The sequence below is a fragment of the Salvia splendens genome, chromosome 2 (genome assembly GCF_004379255.2).
Source record: "Salvia splendens isolate huo1 chromosome 2, SspV2, whole genome shotgun sequence".
NCBI classification, from domain to species: Eukaryota; Viridiplantae; Streptophyta; class Magnoliopsida; order Lamiales; family Lamiaceae; genus Salvia; species Salvia splendens.
In genome coordinates this window covers 42,791,864-42,807,811 of record NC_056033.1, presented here as the reverse complement: position 1 = coordinate 42,807,811, position 15,948 = coordinate 42,791,864, and the positions used below count along the sequence as shown (strand labels likewise).

At 36.0% G+C, this 15,948-nt stretch overlaps 2 protein-coding genes across 6 annotated transcripts; one reads left to right on the top strand and one right to left on the bottom strand.

Annotated features, from left to right (window-relative positions):
* The first annotated feature begins 3,502 nt into the window (after positions 1–3,502).
* Positions 3,503–7,086, top strand: LOC121793001 (transmembrane protein 120 homolog). 2 transcript variants are annotated; one of them, XM_042191177.1, is made up of 10 exons: positions 3,503–3,778; positions 3,889–3,967; positions 4,056–4,150; positions 5,004–5,108; positions 5,238–5,317; positions 5,606–5,696; positions 5,780–5,887; positions 6,238–6,324; positions 6,571–6,639; positions 6,730–7,086. In XM_042191177.1, exons 1-10 carry the CDS (start codon positions 3,593–3,595, stop codon positions 6,892–6,894), a joined length of 1,065 nt encoding a protein of 354 aa, XP_042047111.1. In that variant the 5' UTR covers positions 3,503–3,592; the 3' UTR covers positions 6,895–7,086. The 2 variants fall into 2 exon arrangements, with proteins under 2 accessions (XP_042047111.1, XP_042047112.1); XM_042191178.1 differs by lacking the exon at positions 5,780–5,887.
* A 528-nt stretch (positions 7,087–7,614) lies between these two features.
* LOC121793000 (membrane protein of ER body-like protein) lies at positions 7,615–13,674 on the bottom strand. Of its 4 annotated transcripts, XM_042191176.1 has the most exons (16): positions 12,737–12,893; positions 12,384–12,465; positions 11,975–12,181; positions 11,680–11,874; positions 11,385–11,579; positions 11,096–11,296; positions 10,504–10,986; positions 10,310–10,435; positions 10,007–10,192; positions 9,670–9,912; positions 9,342–9,530; positions 9,024–9,251; positions 8,809–8,931; positions 8,501–8,734; positions 8,358–8,419; positions 7,615–8,270 (listed from the first exon to the last, which is right to left on the bottom strand). In XM_042191176.1, the coding sequence occupies exons 2-16, from the start codon at positions 12,430–12,432 to the stop codon at positions 7,797–7,799; spliced, it is 3,195 nt and encodes a 1,064-aa protein (XP_042047110.1). In that variant the 5' UTR covers positions 12,433–12,465; positions 12,737–12,893; the 3' UTR covers positions 7,615–7,796. The 4 variants fall into 4 exon arrangements, with proteins under 4 accessions (XP_042047110.1, XP_042047108.1, XP_042047107.1 ...); XM_042191174.1 differs by lacking the exons at positions 12,384–12,465; positions 12,737–12,893 and adding an exon at positions 13,108–13,674 and having other exon boundaries at positions 9,024–9,224; XM_042191173.1 differs by lacking the exons at positions 12,384–12,465; positions 12,737–12,893 and adding an exon at positions 13,108–13,671.
* Positions 13,675–15,948: the final 2,274 nt, after the last annotated feature.

Below are 15,948 nucleotides of genomic sequence, written 5' to 3'. Positions count from 1 at the left end.
ATATGAGCCCAGGCCATCCCACGCTTTTAACGAGCTTGGTGTCGGGCTGGTCATTGGTTTACGAAAATGCATATCAAGCTATAACCGATGAGCCCAGTCCAAGCCCGGTTTGTTTCTCTGATGGACAGATCCTAGACTTGGCCACTTGACAAGCTTGCAAGGATTAATAAGAATAGATTACGACTGCTTTGAAAACTAGGGGAGTGTTATATTGCTAAGCTCATTGGTTTACGACTACTTTGAAAACTAAAGCAAAACAATAACATACAGGTTACAACAACGACCACGACAACAACAACAAATTTAATCCAAGTTCTAAATTTGCATTTGTAACAAACAGATGGACTCAAAGCAGCCAAGAACAACATGGCTAGCCCGCCTGTTCGGGTCGAGGGACGAGACCAAGAAGGAGGGGAAACGGCTCCAGACGGCCCAACTCCATGCGGCCCTCCCCCTGACGCAGCTAGCTGCAGCCATACACGGGATCACCACGGCCACGGGCAGCAGCAGCAACGGAGAGAACTCCCCGGTCCAACCAGGCACGCGGTGCCAGGACATGGGCAACGTGGTGTCCTCTGCTGCAGCGCTCATCACCAACGTGTTTGCGGAGGCAGCAGAGTCTCTTGGGGCCGACAGGGCCCGGGTCCAGGGCGCTGTCGACTCCGGGGTGGCCATACGGACCCCTATCGACATGATTGCCATCACAGCCACAACAGCCACTGGCGGACACAGTAAGAGCCAAGGAGGGGCTTAAGCCCTTCCCCAAAAAAAAATTTTCCTTTCATTCTATGCTAAAATCTTTTGAAATTTTCAAAGAAACTGTCTCTAGCCCTTCCCAAATCTATGCTATTGAAGATTAAATCGCATTAGATTAATGTTAACAAGGGGATGAAGTCACTAAATTGAATCTGAGAATTCAAAATTTGCAGATGCAAATTAGGGAATATATGGCTTTCACAGGCTTGGGGAAGAAGATGACCCACCCCATCCTAAAATAATTATACTATTAATTATACATTTATGTAGGAAGTTAATTCTAGTAGCAATAATTGTATCCCTTGGAAGTAGCGTCAGTTTGATTATTGGGGTAGTGAGTATAAATTAAGTACTTTATATATTCTTTAATTACCTATGTGGAAAAAAGGTTTCGTGGCTTTAATATTGTAAAGTCAATTTTTTACTTTTTTCTTTTCCTTTATTTCTTTACAATTCTATTATACAAATATTTATTTTAAAAATATGACTTTTAATATACATTTTATTATAAATATTAAGAATGAAAATATGAAAAGACATGTCATGCATTGACCGTGTAGTTTAATTCATATAGGATTCTACATATAGTTTGTTTCAAGTTTAAGATGTTTACTTAGAGTTTGAGAATATTCAATTTGAGTTCGGCACGAGTTTTAATACAACATTATTAAAAATAAGAGATTATATTAGATAAAAAGTAATAAAGTATTGTTAGTGGATAATGGATCTCACCTTATTAGAAAGAAAATAGTTTCCAAAATTAGAAAGTGCATATTCTTGTGGGATGGACTAAAAATGAAATAGTGCATATTCTTGTGGGACGAAGAGAGTATATTCTTTATATGTGATTCGTTGTTTTACTTTGACTTAGTCTGAGTTTTAAGAATTATATTAGCAATGAATAAAGAAAGTTGGTGGAATATGAGTTACAGTTTAGTAATAAATCATGATTGAGACGAGTTAGTGGAATGTATAGACCACTTATCGAAGTAAAATAGTTAATGAGACCATTATTCGCGGACGAAGTAAGTATATAGTTCAGCCCCTACTACAATTTTTTTCTACGTCTGCCACTGCATACACTCTATGACTTATAAATGTAACGATACATTTCACTTAGCCTGTAGTACTCCATAATAATAATAATACTAATACTAATAATAATATTATAATAATAATACTACTAATAATAATAATAATATTATTATAATAATAATAATACTACTAATATTATTATTATTAAGTTATCAATTAATAGCTTATTTTTTGATGTAATTAAAAAATTATGAATCATATTTAATATTAATAGTATAATAATATCAAGAATTATCGTATTATCAATAAATAACTTATATATTAAGCAAATTTTAATTATAGTTTAAATGTGTGAATCACATTTAATATAATACTAATAATCTACAAAATATATTTACTATTAATATTTCAATTAATAATTTTATTTTAAGAAAATGTGATCTAGTTAATTAGAACTTACTCATTACGTCCACCAATACAAGACCAATTTTGACCGGACCCGAGTTTTAAAAGATATAGTAGAAAATGAGTGAAAAATGTTAGTGGGAGGTGAGTCCTACTTTTATATAGTAGTATGTATTAGTTTTATATTGAAATGTGAGTGAAATAAAGTTAATAGAATGTAGGGTCCATTATAAAAAATATAAAAAGTCAAATGAGACATTTATTGGTGGACGGACAAAAATAACAAAATGAGACACTTATTGGTGAACATAGAGAGTAAATAGTATTGATTTTTTTTTAATATTTTCAAACAAAATCTACAAACAAGATAAGTACTGAATAATTGATCATTATTCATGAATTATAGTATTTTCTAACAATATTACTTTACAATCAAGGTTCATATAGATTGGTCGTCTAGCTAAGAGTTTTGACAACTTAGTGCGAAGGGTAAGGTTTTAACCATTAAGAAGAATTTTGTTAGTTTTATATTATTATTTAATTTTAAACTCTTATTTGAAGATATTCTCGTATTTCTACAAAATTACTATTATTTTTTGAAACACAAATTAAATCTTGATATTCATATAACCATATTACTATAAAATAGTCTATACAATTCGAATTTATTTAAATGCATATTATTTCTAGTTTATATACTGGCCTTTTGTGATTGATTTAATTTATAACTTGATTTTTGAAAATAAAAAATAAAAAATCAATTATAGCATTTTTAAATAGTCCTCTTTATCCAACTGATGTTTGAATACCCAATCAAAGACAGGCTTCTTCCGTTCAAATCTTTAATTAGTTGTTTTCCTTCATTTATTGGTATTACAAATAATTACTACTATAAATTTGGCACACCAAATTTAAATAAATCCACCATAAGGTTCGAATGAATAATGAGTACCTAACTTAAATTCATTATGATATTTTAAATAGAACTCTTTATTCGACTTATGTTTAAATATGGTTGTCTGTATGTTGTCGTTTGATTAAAAAACATTAATAATATATCATCTATAGATTGCCTAGATTTCAGGATAATTACAAAAAAAATCCAAACATTTATTTAGTTGATTTTAAATTGTGAAATGAACGTATAATTTAATAAAATTTCATATTTTTTCGACTGTTTATAAGAAAATAAAATACTCCAAATCTATTATATACTCCCAGTCTCCCACCACAAAATCCATCCATTTTTTGAATTTACCAGAAAGCCCCTCATCTTTTAATAAAATGCACAATACTAGTAAACAATTGGCATCGCATCGCACCTCCAAAAACAAAATTCACATCGATCCGTTAAATCTGAAAATCACCTGATTGATCGGACGGTCACCGTCTTCCGATGGAATCAACGGCCGCCGGAATCTCGGCGCTGGCGGAGGAAGCCAAGGAGCTGCAGGAGACCGCGGCGTCCCTCATCTCCCGCACCACCCGCGAGGAGGACGCCCTGCGCCAGCGCGTCGCCGCAATCGACGCCCGCATCAACTCTGTCTGTTCGCCCCTCCGCGGCTCCAAGGATTTCGATAAAGTATGAGCTGCGTCGATTCATCCGCATGCATGCGAGTAATATTTTTACGTGAATCGTTTTTTTTATGCGTGTGCTGATTTTTGGATTCGATTTTGGGGAATAATTGTTAGGTGGAAGAGGAGCTGAAGAGAGTGAGGTATATATTGAGTGAGGGAGATGCAGCGGCATTTCTTCCTAGCAAATCTCATGGTTTGTTTGATTACTCTTATTTGGTTTGATTGTGTGTGCTGCATATGGATTTATAAATGATGAATTTGATTTGTTGCTCTGAAATTAGGTATGTTTTTGAGGATGTTTTTGGGGCCTATTAATGTGAGAGCTAATCGGAAGGATGTACAATTGAAAGTGAAAGAGGAATACAATAATTTCAGGGTATGATTCCAACCGTTAATGCTAGATAATTTGATGTCCCTTTTATTCCATTATGATCATGATTTGGTTGGGAATGTATATTCTGTAATCAAATTTTGGAGCTCTATGGACATAATAAATGTGCAAATTTGTCATTCCATATTGTCATGAATCGTGATGAATGATTGAATGGAACAGTGATTAGCAAAAGTAGACTTGGTATTATCAATTATCGAATCTATTACTGTGGTGTATTATCAATTATCGAATCTATTACTGTGGTGTATGTCATGTATATCATTATTACTTGTCATAGTCTTGATCTTGTTATCCCATAGCATGAGAATATGGGAGTCTTTGGTAGATTCTTAATGAATAATGATAAAGAACTGGATAACCGATGAACCAATCGTTCACGCGAGGTAACCAACAAAATTTTGCGGACTGGTAATCATGTGTGATATGTGTCATGTCGTGGTTAATGAAACAGTGATTTACTGGAGACCACTGGAAGATTTGTTAAGTCTAGCTTTTGATACTAATAAGATGAGAGTTAGATAAGCGCACGCCATGATCTTGATCTATCATCCCATGAGTCCATGACAGGAACATACACATAACATTTGTAAGCGTCTGCCAGCATTTTAATCATTTAAAGCTCAAGGGACCTCATATCTTACAAAGTTACAATGAATGGCAGTGTTGATGAAATCTGATATTCATGAGCGTTCTTGATCTAAAATATATATTACAAATAATCTAGTTCACTTTGAGTGTCTGCCCCACTTATCCGAACTTGAATTATTTTTCTTAATTATTGCTGGAAAAGCATACACCTTTTTGCAATAACTGAAGGTGTTTGTACTGATGACAGGATAGAACAGCATTTTTGTTCCTTTGTTTGCCGTCACTATTGCTTATTTTAAGGTCATATATTTGGGGTGGATGCTTACCCGCATTACCAGTTCAACTTTACCAGGTATCGCATGGCAAAACTCTGTTTTTCTGATTTTGATCCCTCTTTATCTCTTATCATTATTATTATTGCTTATTATTTTTACGGGAGTTTGTGTGTGAAACTCATGTCAGTCAATTTTTTCTGTTACAGGCATGGTTGCTATATCTCTACACTGGTTTGGCTTTGAGAGAGAACATCTTGAGAGTTAATGGAAGTAATATACGTCCTTGGTATTTGACTTTTCCTAAATCTTCTTACTTCCTAAAAGTGGAGTTTTTATTTTTATTTTAGTTAAAAAGATTGAACTATTGGCATGTAGTTAGAGAAAATGTTGACAAGAAGATCAATGTAATCTAACTTCTTGTTGCAATAGTTATTGTTATGGCTTTAGGGATCTTCTAGTGCTCAAGCTATTCCTTTCCTTTTGTCATCTTTAATGTAGTATTTATTTTTTCTTTGAAGTTTGGTTACGAAGAAATAGGCCATCGTTTAATCTAGTCATGCTCTTACTTATGCAGGTGGATTAAACACCATTATTTTGCCATGGCTATGGCTCTGATTAGTTTAACTTGGGAAATAGACCAAGGGCCTGACTGTGCTCAGAATCAGGTAGTTACTGCTTACCAACATTTCCCCTCACATAAAATGTAAGATCACCAACCCACAAAAACGAAATAAAATGGTCATTGCAGATAGGTGTACAACTATTTCTGAAATGGGCAATCATGCAAGGAGTTGCTATGATTCTTCAGAATATATACCAAAGGCAAAGACTTTATACACGTATTGCGCTTGGCAAGGTAGTTTTAGCTTGCCTGGGATATTTGATTTCCTTTACCACCAGCTTCTTCCTGTGTTCAATTTACATCTTTTCAAAAAAGTTGACTCCTTTGTTTGGTGCCCTGATACATATAGATGTCAAGATCTCTACATGTAAACTTGTCTGTTCGATTGTCATTGTAGAGAATGTTCTCTGTCTTTTTCAAAATAAATATATTGAAGTTCGTACCTTTTTTTTGTGATTTATGTGTGATTTTCACATGAGTTATAGCCTTCACTGATGGGCTAGAGGGAAATCGTCCTTCATATTGATTGAGGCACAATACTTTAACATATCCGGTCAATAATGTTCAACTATTGCTAAATGTAGGCTAGGAGGATGGATGTTGTTTGGGGAGAAACTGCTGGAGTTGAGGGTCAGCTACTACTGCTATGCCCGATACTTTTTGTTTTGCAGGTCTGTTAAGTTCCTTCTTCTTGTATCAATAACAAGACAACAATACTGCTTCTTTATATTTTACTGGAATCAACTCCTCGTGCAAGTGATATTAGCAAATCTCTTAATGGACTGTGTAGGCTCGTTAAGTCGAGATCCATAAATCTTTTCATAGCCGCTCGTGTTTCTTCTTTTTGATGGCTATACTTATGACATCACTAAAGCCAATGTTTTCCCTCAAATCGTGTTATGGTTCTCTATTTTCAGGGATTCGAAGCTTATGTTGGGTTCTTGTTACTTAATACTACTATGAATGGATCCAAGTTGGATTGGCAGGTAAAATAATTGTGTAAACATATGTCTTCGTCGAATCTTCATCAACATTGTATCCAGATTCACCTACGTGACTGTACCTATGAATTTCAGGTAATTACATGTGGGGTTCTTCTCATAGTCATGGCTGTCGGAAATTTCGTTAACACAGTGCAGACCCTAGTAACGAAATCGAGGGTTAAGGCAAAAATCAAGAGAGGTAAAAGCAGGCAAGAGCTGCATCAACTGAATCATGGATCAGATGACAAGAGTTCGTAAACAGCCTGCAGATATCAAGTTTGATTATTTGTGCAGTTTCTTTTCTCACAAGTTTTTGGCTTTTTCTACTTTTTTTTTATGATAGTAAACTTGAATACTAGGAATTAGAAATCTCTATGTGTCTTATATTATAGGATTTCTACACACTGTTTTGGTTTCATATAGAGAGCTTTAACTATGATGCTTCGTGCCTGTGCCTGTGCCTGTGCCCTTTTTTGAGACAGTCCGTGCCTCTTTCATCGCACCTTCGCTTCATCAATACTCGCCAATGTCCCAACAATAGAGACATTGCAAATGTATGTACATTGTATATTGGCGTAAAATATAGTGTTGAGATGAACCAAAACTTTGTAACAGCTGAAATGAATCACGGGTATTTAAAATAAGTGATATTTGCCTTTGAATTTTTAAATTTTTGTTAAATTCTAGCTTTGCATACCAACTATAAAAATTCTTAAACTTTCACTAAATTCTAGTTTCTCATATTCTCTTCCATCTCGTTTCTTGTTTTATCCATTTTCTCATTCTTTTTTATATAAACCAAATGGAATTATTCGATTTAATATAATACAGTGATGTTTTGTTTCCTGTAAATATCATTTCGGGTCGACGTCCGATAGTTTCATACAAGTAAGTCATATCAAACTATGTCAGATCTGAAATTTTGATTGATTGCAAAATGGAGTAACAAATTAATAGCAGTTCGATAAGTTGTAAACAGATGTTAAAGCTGGTAAGCAAAATTAAAATTTAGCGAAGGTTTAAGAATTTATAGAGTTATGAGACAGACTATTTATGAGAAATAAGATAAAGTACAAGATGCAAAAAGACTAGCAATACTAGTTTTATTTCCAACAAAATCGCCACATTCAATTGAACATATAACGAGAGAGAGAGAGCACTCAGTAAGAGGCCCATCCCGAACCAACTGGTCTCATCTCCGGCACAAGCAAGTTAGGAGCTACCGAGCTCGGCTCGAACAAACCGAGCTTCTCCAGAAGGCGCTCGACTAATCCTCCGGCAGCGTACGACACGCCCGAGGCAGATATCCCAATAACCAAGAAGGTCATGACTGTTTTCAAGTAAGGCTTTGGGGGCCTCTGCACATAGGCCTTTCCCAATGTCAGCACAAGTATGCACACAAAGGAAGCTGCTGCCACCATCAATAGCTTCAGCTGTTTGTCATCTGACTCACGGAACGAGAAGCCGTACACGACCGGAGGCACCAAGCCGAACGTGATGTACGCTACTATGGCAACAAAGGCGTGAAGCGCGAAATTCTGTCTCCGGCCCAGGAGCTGTCTGTAACGATCTGCCTGCTCGGTCACTTGGTTAGAGAGCTGCTCCTCGACGCGGTCGCATTTTAAGTCCCACAACTGCACGGTTATACGGAGAATGATCCACGAGATCGACAATACATATGATTGAGTATTCAAAGGACGAAACAGAGTCAAAATACTTACATTGTGAGCAATGATGAAAAGACCTCCAATCAAATTTGCAGCTCCCAGAGTTAACACATTCACTGCAAATGAACCAACAAAAATTGAGAGTAATGTAGTTATGTACTATCCGAACGAGTAAAGATTGCGTGCAGCATACTTACATGTGGACGCACCACCACCAGCGGCTGATGACACAATGCTAAGGCTAGTCATGATCTCTGCTAGCCCACCGTAAACTACGCTTTTGATCACTTCAACTTTGCGTTCTTCTCTCGCTCCGAGTCCTTCCCTTTCAGCAGTACTAGTTTGAGTTCCCGACTGGGAAACTGTCGAAGGTGTTATAGTCGCTCCTGGATGTGTATCTATGATAGTTATCTTGGTATCAATGCCTACACCTGCATCAAGATTTTGTGATAGTTAACTCGAGAAACACAAGTTAGGCCTGTCGATTGGCAGCATTTGGTCTTACCTTGTGAAGATGGTGCATCTCCAATTTCTGAGATGATACTAGTTCTGAGTGGCTTGTCGTGTCTGAAGTCGACGGTCGTTGTAGTTGTCACCTTCTGAGGCACTTCAGCAGGGTAGACCTCACCTGTTGGTCCAAAGAAGAATGGTACCAATTTCATACACATTTTGTAGTTTCAATCCGAGATCATACTCAAAATAGTAAGATTTTGAAGATACCGATGTCACTGCTGGAATCGAAATTTCTGTTGTCGTGAATAGATGTAGGCACGATAGTGGCTCTAACGTCTTGTTCGTTGTGAGGAATAGATACTGAGATCAATTTGCTATCCGCGTTTACTGATGGTTGTGGGAGCTGGACAATGTCGTTGTCTTGAATGGTCTGAACTTCTTGGATAGGTTTTGGTTCCGTTTGCTGATCTGCGGCTAATACAGCATCCGACTTATCTGAGGAGATGATCATAAGTCATCCCAAAACTCAACTGATTGAACAAGGCTAACATATCATGATGTGTATAAGTAGTTAAAAAACAGTACCTAACAAGGGGATTTTTAGATCCTGGCCTTCGTGTGCAGCAGTTTCCGCTGTAGTTCCCTTGAGTCGTGCAGGAGCACGAGCAGGTGGGGCCGAATCTTGTAAAACTAATGGTTGGCCACTTACACCAGCAGGGCTGGATGATGGAATGGCTAAGCTGACTTGTTTCACGTTTGTTTCGAAACTATTTCCTGTATGTGAAAGAACGAGTTATATGAACACGTAAAGGCTATTCAGACGCCACACAAACAATTAGAAAGGGAAAGCATGCTACCAATTTCATACATTTAATCTGAGATCAAACTCAAAATAGATAGATTATGAAGATACCGCTATCACTGCTTCTTGAATCGACATTTATGCTGTCAAGAATAGATGTGGTCACGATAGTGGCTCTAACTTCTTGTTCGTTGTGAGGAATAGATACTGAGATCAATGTGCCATCCGCGTCTACACCTGCTGACACTGATGGTTGTGGGAGCTGGACAACGTCGTCGCCTTGAATTGTCTGAACTTCCCGGCTAGGTTTTGATTCCATTTGCTGATCCGCGGCTAACACGGCATTCAACTCATCTGAGGGAGATAAGTCATTACAGCAGTCACCCAAAAACTAAACTAATTCAACAAGGCTTATCATGATGTGAAGATGTAGATAAAAAAACAATACCTACTAACAAGGGGAGTTTTAGATCTTGGATTTCATCTGCCGTAGTTCCCTCGAGTTGTGCAGGAGCAGGAGCACGAGCAGGTGGGGCCGTATCTTGTAAAACTAATGGCTGGCCACTTACGCGAGCAGGGCTGGACGATGGAATGGCTGAGCTGACTTGTTGCACGTTCGTCTCAAAACTAATTCCTGTGTGTGAAAGAACCGAGTTATATGAACACGTAAAGGCAATTCAGACGTCGTCTTACCAACTCTGCTCTCTGCAGGCACGACGCTACACATACAATCTGTAAGGGAAAAAAGTACCTTCCCCAACCAGTGTTTTCTGCCTATTCGGTTTAAATATGTCGAACCAGCTCTTCTTTACATCTGGTGCTTGTCCATCACGTGCATTTTCTTTTCCACTTCTACCAAACAATCGGAATCCGTCCCCTACATTGCTTTTCCCACTCATAAGCACAAAAGATATTCAAACAGAAACAAAAAAACACGACGCTTACCAGTTGGAATGAAAATGCTGAAGCACGATAAGCAACGAAATATAACCGGGCCTCTGTCACGGTCATCTTCATCGATTGGTTGTGTTTGAGCATCGTCGTTACCAACTTCACCTTCCTGATGAACTTGATCCTCGGACGAAACAGTCCCTACAGCTGCAGTATCTGTTTTGGGGCGCTTCACCTCCCCATCGGGAATCTTTTTTCTGCGCTTTCGTTTGCTAAGAATAACCCTCTTTGTAATGCAAGACTTGCAGTTGGGACAGTACAGATCATGTGTGGTCTGCTTCCGAATGACTCTTTCGACGTCTAACTCTGTTATTTCCAGATCATCCTCGTTTATCAGCTCAGTTTCTTCACTCTCGATCTCTTTGGAAGATCCATGAATCTTTTCAGAGATGCTATTCGTCTCAATATCCTCGTATTGATTGCTTACTACGGAAGCTCCATTGGAGTCAACAGCCGGATCAAGAGACAGGACCAAATCTACAAAACAATGTGTAATTTTCAGATCATCATCATCATCATCATCATCATCATCATTATCATCACTTTTTGATATCATCCGAAATCTCGTATCATAACTAGTTATTACCTTCTTGAGATGAGCTGTCTGAAGACAAGACATCTGAACTCGAAATGCCATTCTCCTTGTCCTCGTGTTGATTGTTTATGATCGAAGCACCATTGAACTGAAAGACGGGATCAAGAGATGAGACGAAGTCTGTTGCAGGTCCTTTCAAGACTGGCTCCCTTATAATATATGTAGATGTGGAATCGATATCTGCAACCAAATCTACAAAACAATGTGTAACTTTCAGATCATCATCATTATCTGCATTTTCCGATCTTATTCGAAAGCTCGTATCATAACTAAGTTTTACCTTCTTGAGATGAACTTTCTGAAGGCAGGACATCTGAACTTGAAACGCCATTCTCCTTGCCCTCTTCGTCGTATTGATTGTTTATGACCGAAGCACCATTGAACTGAATGACGGGATCAAGAGGCGAGACAGCGTACTTTGCAGGTCCTTTCAAGACTTGCTCCCTTATAATATATGTAGATGTTGAATCAACACCTGCAACCAAATCCACAAAACAATGTGTAATTTTGAGATCACCATCGTTATCTGCATTTTTCGATCTTATTAGAAAACTCGTATGAGAACTAGTTCTTACCTTCTTGAGATGAACTGTCTGAAGACAGAGCATCTGAACTTGAAACACCATCCTCCTTGTCCTCTTCCTCGTGTTGATTGTTTATGACCGAAGCACCATTCAACTGAATGGCAGGATCAAGAGACGAGATGGCGTATTTTGCAGGTCCTTTCAAGACTGGCTCCCTTATAATATATGCATATGTGGAATCCACACCTGCAACCATTTCCACAAAACAACGTGTAAATTTCAGTTCATCATCATTATCTGCATTTTTCAATCTTATTATAAAGCTCATCTCGTAACTAATTCTTGCCTTCTTGAGATGAACTGTCTGAAGGCAAGCCGTCTGAATTCGAAAAGCCATCCTCCTTGCCCTCTTCCCCGTGTTGATTGTTTATGACCGAAGCACCACTGAACTGAATTACGGGAACAAGTGATGAGACATCGTGTTTTGTACGTGCAGGATCCTCCACAATTAGCGTCTTATGAATATACGCAGGTATAGGATTAACACCTAAACCTACAAAACAAAGCAAGAAAACAGATTTAACACCACACACAATGTTAAGTCATATATATACATATTAGAAGCATAAATACACAACATTGCCTAAACTATTCCTTTGAAACTACATGAACTAATGAAGGATAGAGACACTCTGAGGTGTGTGTATCTTAACCAGACACTTTCATTCAATTTACACATCTACTGACCTTCATACACAAAATTAAAAGTTTTGATACCATCAACACAGACACTTCCATTGCCATACTTCCAAGTGCAGATTCGACACTTCCACACTCCTTCACCCAAAAAAACAGAAACAAGTGATCGAAGAAATCATGATCCAAAATGCCAAGCAACTCAGTCTTCCTAACTCTTAGCTAACATTTGTAGAAACAGAAGTAGAAAACAAAAGGCTGCAATTAGTTCTTTTTGTGGTTCCTAAATAGAAACTTAGATCACACCTGAGAAGTTCCAAATCTACCCTTGATGCTTAGCACTAAACAACCCTCATTCAAAGCCTAGATTATATCGACTGTTTTCATGGCTTCTTAAGATGTAAAAGCTTACTTTTGGCTCAAATCTGAGACAGAAAAACCCTCAACCATTCACTGCATTGCAATATATCCAAGAATTCCAACTCCACAAACAACAGAAAATTGTGAGAGAGAAACTTTTTTTTGGAACTCAATTTGTGAAAATCAAGAAAATGAAGGAAAACAGACCACATGCCGTAACTTAATCTATACACTGAAAAAAGAATATAAATAGTGAAGAGGGCCCTTTCACCTTTTTTACACCTAATTTACAGACAGGTAGGGTTATGGAGTGGTGTCAAAGGCATAAGAAAATTAAGGTACTGTGCAATTTTATCGTTTTCAGAGACATTAATAAAATAAAGTGTTGCAAAATCTGTAAAACAGAACCAAAAATGTTAGTACCTTCAGCTTTGTCATGGAAAACATGATTTTCCTTTGAATTCTTGCCCTCAGTAATGGCTTCTGCTCCATTTTCAAGAACTTTTTTTTCACTCTCCTCTCCTCCATCAATGACTTCATTTGCAAGAACCCAATCAATCTCCTCCATTTTCTGGTTTTCTGCAGGAATTCTAAGCTCTTCATTTTCATTTTCATTTTGAGAGACTCCATTACTCACTCCACCATTAATTTCAACACCATATTTTGGAATGATTTTGCTGTCATCTCCATTTCTTGAATTTCTGACCAATGGAGTTGGTTCCTCAGCTTCTTGCTCCTCCACCTCAGCCTGCACCTCCAACTTGGACTCTTCCTTTTCCATCTTCGGACACACACACACTGAGAGAGAGAGAGAGAGAGAGGATATTTTTCTTGATATGAATACAGGGTTGGTCACGTCTAATTATGGAAGGAAAAGGCTGTTAAAGGGCACTGCATTGTGCAAAGGTGCAGAAATTCACAAAAAAATATTACTCCACTTTATTCCATGCACTATAAATGCAAGAGTGAGTTAGGTGTGTGTGAGAGAGATCCTTATCTCTAAGGGAGTTGACGAATACTAAAACATGCAATTTTCCCATTGAAGCCAAACCAAGGATTGAGAGAGTTGTCAGAGTAAACATAGAATCTTACAAAACCCAAAATTACTAGTAAAATATTGGAGCACAATAAATCGATGGTCATGTGTTGGATCTGTCCAGGAAGAAGGATGGTGGCAACGTGTTTGGCATTTATGAACTGATTTCTTTAATCTACATTTTTTACTTCAAGCCGCTTTCCGAGACTTGTATTTGGGCTTTACTTTTTATATATTGATGATGATGATGCATTTTTAGATTATTTTACTCCGTATCCCGTTATATTTAAAGGGAAACATTTTCTCTTTCAATATTATTTGCGAAAACAAGTGAAAAGGTAATAAAATGTTAGATAAAATAAAATAGAAATTAGTACCTATTTATAAATGTACAAGGAGAAAAAAACAAAGGAGATTATTAGGAATTTAGGATCTCCAACTTTCAACTACACTACCTAATTGACTAAAATTAGACCATAAATGTTGCAATTGTAATGATAGAAACTAGAAACTCTTAAAGATAGTACCATTATTATCACTATCACTAGTACTTTAGTGAATAAGTTACATTGTTCTATAAATATGTTATATCCTTTAAACCAATTACACATCAATAGACACTAATGCAGTGGTATTATTGAGGACTCCGAAGCAATTAACATTCTCTTCAAATTCTATGAAAATATGATTAGAAATATATACTTACGATATGGAGTGGTAATAATTGATGAATGGACAACATGATTTGAAATATACTTACAATAATAATTGATGAAATTGATAACTCAAGAAAATAATATTAATATTAAAGTGAAATATATTCAACGAAAAAAATCAACAGATCAAACCATTCCGTGGTAAATATAGTAAGTATATAGAGTCTTGAAGTTAAAAAACCGATTAAAATGAAAAAAATTGTTCAAAAATCTATGAATGCAAAAAAAATCGAAATATGAAGATCTTTAAATATGCTTTGCCCAAATTTAAATACATTTATATATAAATATATTAGTGTGGCAAATATAATGTTTTATTATCTCTAACTATTCTATTTTTCAAATACATTTTCATATATAAATGGAGTATATTTTTGTTAAAACCGAACCAAAACCGAAAAAACCGAATTTAATTCAAAATCCAAACCGAACCGAACCCGAAAAACCGAAACCGAAAAACCAAAAACCGGACTTAAAAAACCGAAAAACCCGAAAAACCTGAAAAAAATAAATATAATATAAATATATATTTATATATGTGTATTTTATTTTATTTTATATATACTAATAGAATATTTATATATAATATAAAATTAATAATAAATATAATATATATTATATAGTAGAATATATTAAAAGAATATATTAAATTAATAGAATATATATATAATTCGATTTTTCGGTTTTTTTCTTCGCCCGAACCGAAAAACCGATTTTTTTTATTTTTAAAACCGAACCGAACCGAAAACCCGAAAAAACTGAACCGAATTTCAAAATTTCGATTTGGTTCAGTTCGGATATTCGGTTTCCGGTTTTTTACTCACCCCTAGATAAAGCAATATGTATTTAAAAATAGAAATCAAGAGAGAGAACTTAACTTCAGCCCTCACTAAAACGAGGCCGAACAAAATTGAAAAATGGAAAAAGAAACAAAAATAAAAACGATGAAATAAAAAAATAAGAAATTCAAGAAAGTGACAGTATATTTTAAAACTATAATATACCCTAAAACAATTGAAATTAAAAGAGATATAATACGACCCATGAAAACGTCTGTCACCAAAGAATGGGTCGCCTGGAAAATATAAACCTAAGAAATAAAATATTCTCTCTTTTTTGGTGAATAAAATATTATTATTTCTTGTAAGAGATAAATGGATAACATTTTATGCTAAGTCTATTGAGACAATCAGTGGACCGAGAAATAGTTGATATATAATCGAGACGTGAATAATAAAATAACCATCTTTGCTACATAAAACAAAATGAAACATTAATCTAATATTAAGAGGCGGTTCCTCGTAATAAAGCAAGAAAAAGTCAACTCATGATGATAAATTAAAAAAATTATTTATCAATATCCCAATTAATTACTAATACGATCGGATCGAAACTTGACAAGGAAGAGTAATAATAACAAACATGTCTTTTATGCATTTGCAGAATAAATCTTTGTATTCAACTCTAAAATTATTAGGAAACTCTACGCTACCTTACGTTTTTACACGTGTA

What these genes read in the sequence shown, in the direction of transcription:
- LOC121793001 (XM_042191177.1), top strand. Translation starts at nt 3,593, where the DNA reads ATGGAATCAACGGCCGCCGGAATCTCGGCGCTGGCGGAGGAAGCCAAG. An exon ending in AGGAATACAATAATTTCAGG is followed by an intron (nt 4,151 to 5,003) that starts GTATGATTCCAA and finishes TACTGATGACAG; the next exon opens with GATAGAACAGCATTTTTGTT. An exon ending in TACCAGTTCAACTTTACCAG is followed by an intron (nt 5,109 to 5,237) that starts GTATCGCATGGC and finishes TTTCTGTTACAG; the next exon opens with GCATGGTTGCTATATCTCTA.
- LOC121793000 (XM_042191173.1), bottom strand. Translation starts at nt 13,465, where the DNA reads ATGGAAAAGGAAGAGTCCAAGTTGGAGGTGCAGGCTGAGGTGGAGGAG. An exon ending in TTTCCATGACAAAGCTGAAG is followed by an intron (nt 12,182 to 13,107) that starts GTACTAACATTT and finishes TTTGTTTTGTAG; the next exon opens with GTTTAGGTGTTAATCCTATA. An exon ending in TGGTGGTGGTGCGTCCACAT is followed by an intron (nt 8,420 to 8,500) that starts GTAAGTATGCTG and finishes GTTCATTTGCAG; the next exon opens with TGAATGTGTTAACTCTGGGA.